This window comes from Myotis lucifugus, unplaced genomic scaffold, assembly GCF_000147115.1.
Source record: "Myotis lucifugus unplaced genomic scaffold, Myoluc2.0 scaffold_341, whole genome shotgun sequence".
Classification (NCBI taxonomy): Eukaryota; Metazoa; Chordata; class Mammalia; order Chiroptera; family Vespertilionidae; genus Myotis; species Myotis lucifugus.
The window spans coordinates 977127-978239 of NW_005871389.1; the positions used below are offsets into that span (position 1 = coordinate 977127).

The 1113-nt window shown below is 61.6% G+C and overlaps 1 protein-coding gene across 1 annotated transcript in view; it reads left to right on the plus strand.

Annotated features, from left to right (window-relative positions):
* The window catches only part of TNFSF9 (TNF superfamily member 9), a 2999-nt gene that overhangs the window by 1136 nt on the left and 750 nt on the right, over positions 1-1113 (plus strand). Inside the window, 3 exon segments of the mRNA XM_014466449.2 lie at positions 698-873; positions 875-943; positions 945-1089. Coding sequence (XP_014321935.2) covers positions 698-873; positions 875-943; positions 945-1089 — 390 coding nt within the window.

Genomic DNA, 1113 nt, shown 5'->3' on the forward strand with positions numbered 1-1113 from the left:
CGACTCCTTCCCTCTGAAAGCTGTCTTCTCCCCTCTATGCCATTTACACCTGTCTCTCTGGGCTCCCGCTGCTTCTCAGCTGACTTCCATCTGCCCACTAAAACCCACCCGCTCAGGCCTAGGGCGGGATCCCCAAACCCCATCCTGCTCTGGTCTCTCCCACTGGCCTCTGGGAAGTTCACCCTCTCCTTCCCACTCGCTTCCCGCCTTCCTTCCAGAGACCTCCCTCCCCTGCCCCTTTTAGACTCTCCTCCCAATCTCTGCTTTTCTTCTCTACACCCTTCCTGACACCCCGCCCACTTTCCCTCCTCCTTCTAAGTCCCCTCCTTCATGCTGTCCCATTCCCCCCACCTTCCTCTCTAACCCCCTTCCTTCACCCCCGAGTCCCTAGCCCTACCCTCCCCTTCCCATCCCCTTTTGCATCGCACATCCTCCTGCAGGTTCCTGTTCCTGAAAGTCTCTCAGCTTCCACCCCCAGCCCTCTCCGTGTCCCCCCTCCCCCCTCTCTTCCTGACAGCCTCCCACTCCCTCTTCCAGACAGCCTCCCCCCTTCTTCCTGTCCCTTCCTCCCTCCATCCTCCAGCCCTTCCTCCCTCTGAGAACCCTTCTGTCCTCAGAGCCCCTCCACCCCCTCCCCAGGCTGTGCCCCTGCCACATCCTTGCTCAGGATAACCCTCCCCCCTTCCTCCTCTTGCAGCGCTGCTGACAAAAGGGCTCCTGCATTGGTACAGTGATCCTGGCTTGAAAGGTGTGTTCCTGACACCGGGCCTGAGCTACGATGAGCACACACAGGAGCTGGTGGTGTCTGAGGCCGGCATCTACTATGTGTTTTTGCACCTGGAACTGCAACGTGTGTTGGCCGGAGCTGGCTCTGGGCTCCGTCTCCATTGCCTTGCACCTGCAGCCGCTGGGCAGAGGGGGTGCAGCTCTGGCCCTGACCTTGGGACCTGCCATCTCCATCCTCTGAAGCCCGGGACTCAGCAGCTGGGTTTCCGGGGTGGGCCTGCTGCACCCTGCGCGCTGGCCAGCGCCTGGGTGTCAATCTCAGGGCCGCGGCTGGGGTGCACCCCGCCTGGCAGCTTGCACAAGGTGCAAGGGTCTTTGGGCCTCTAC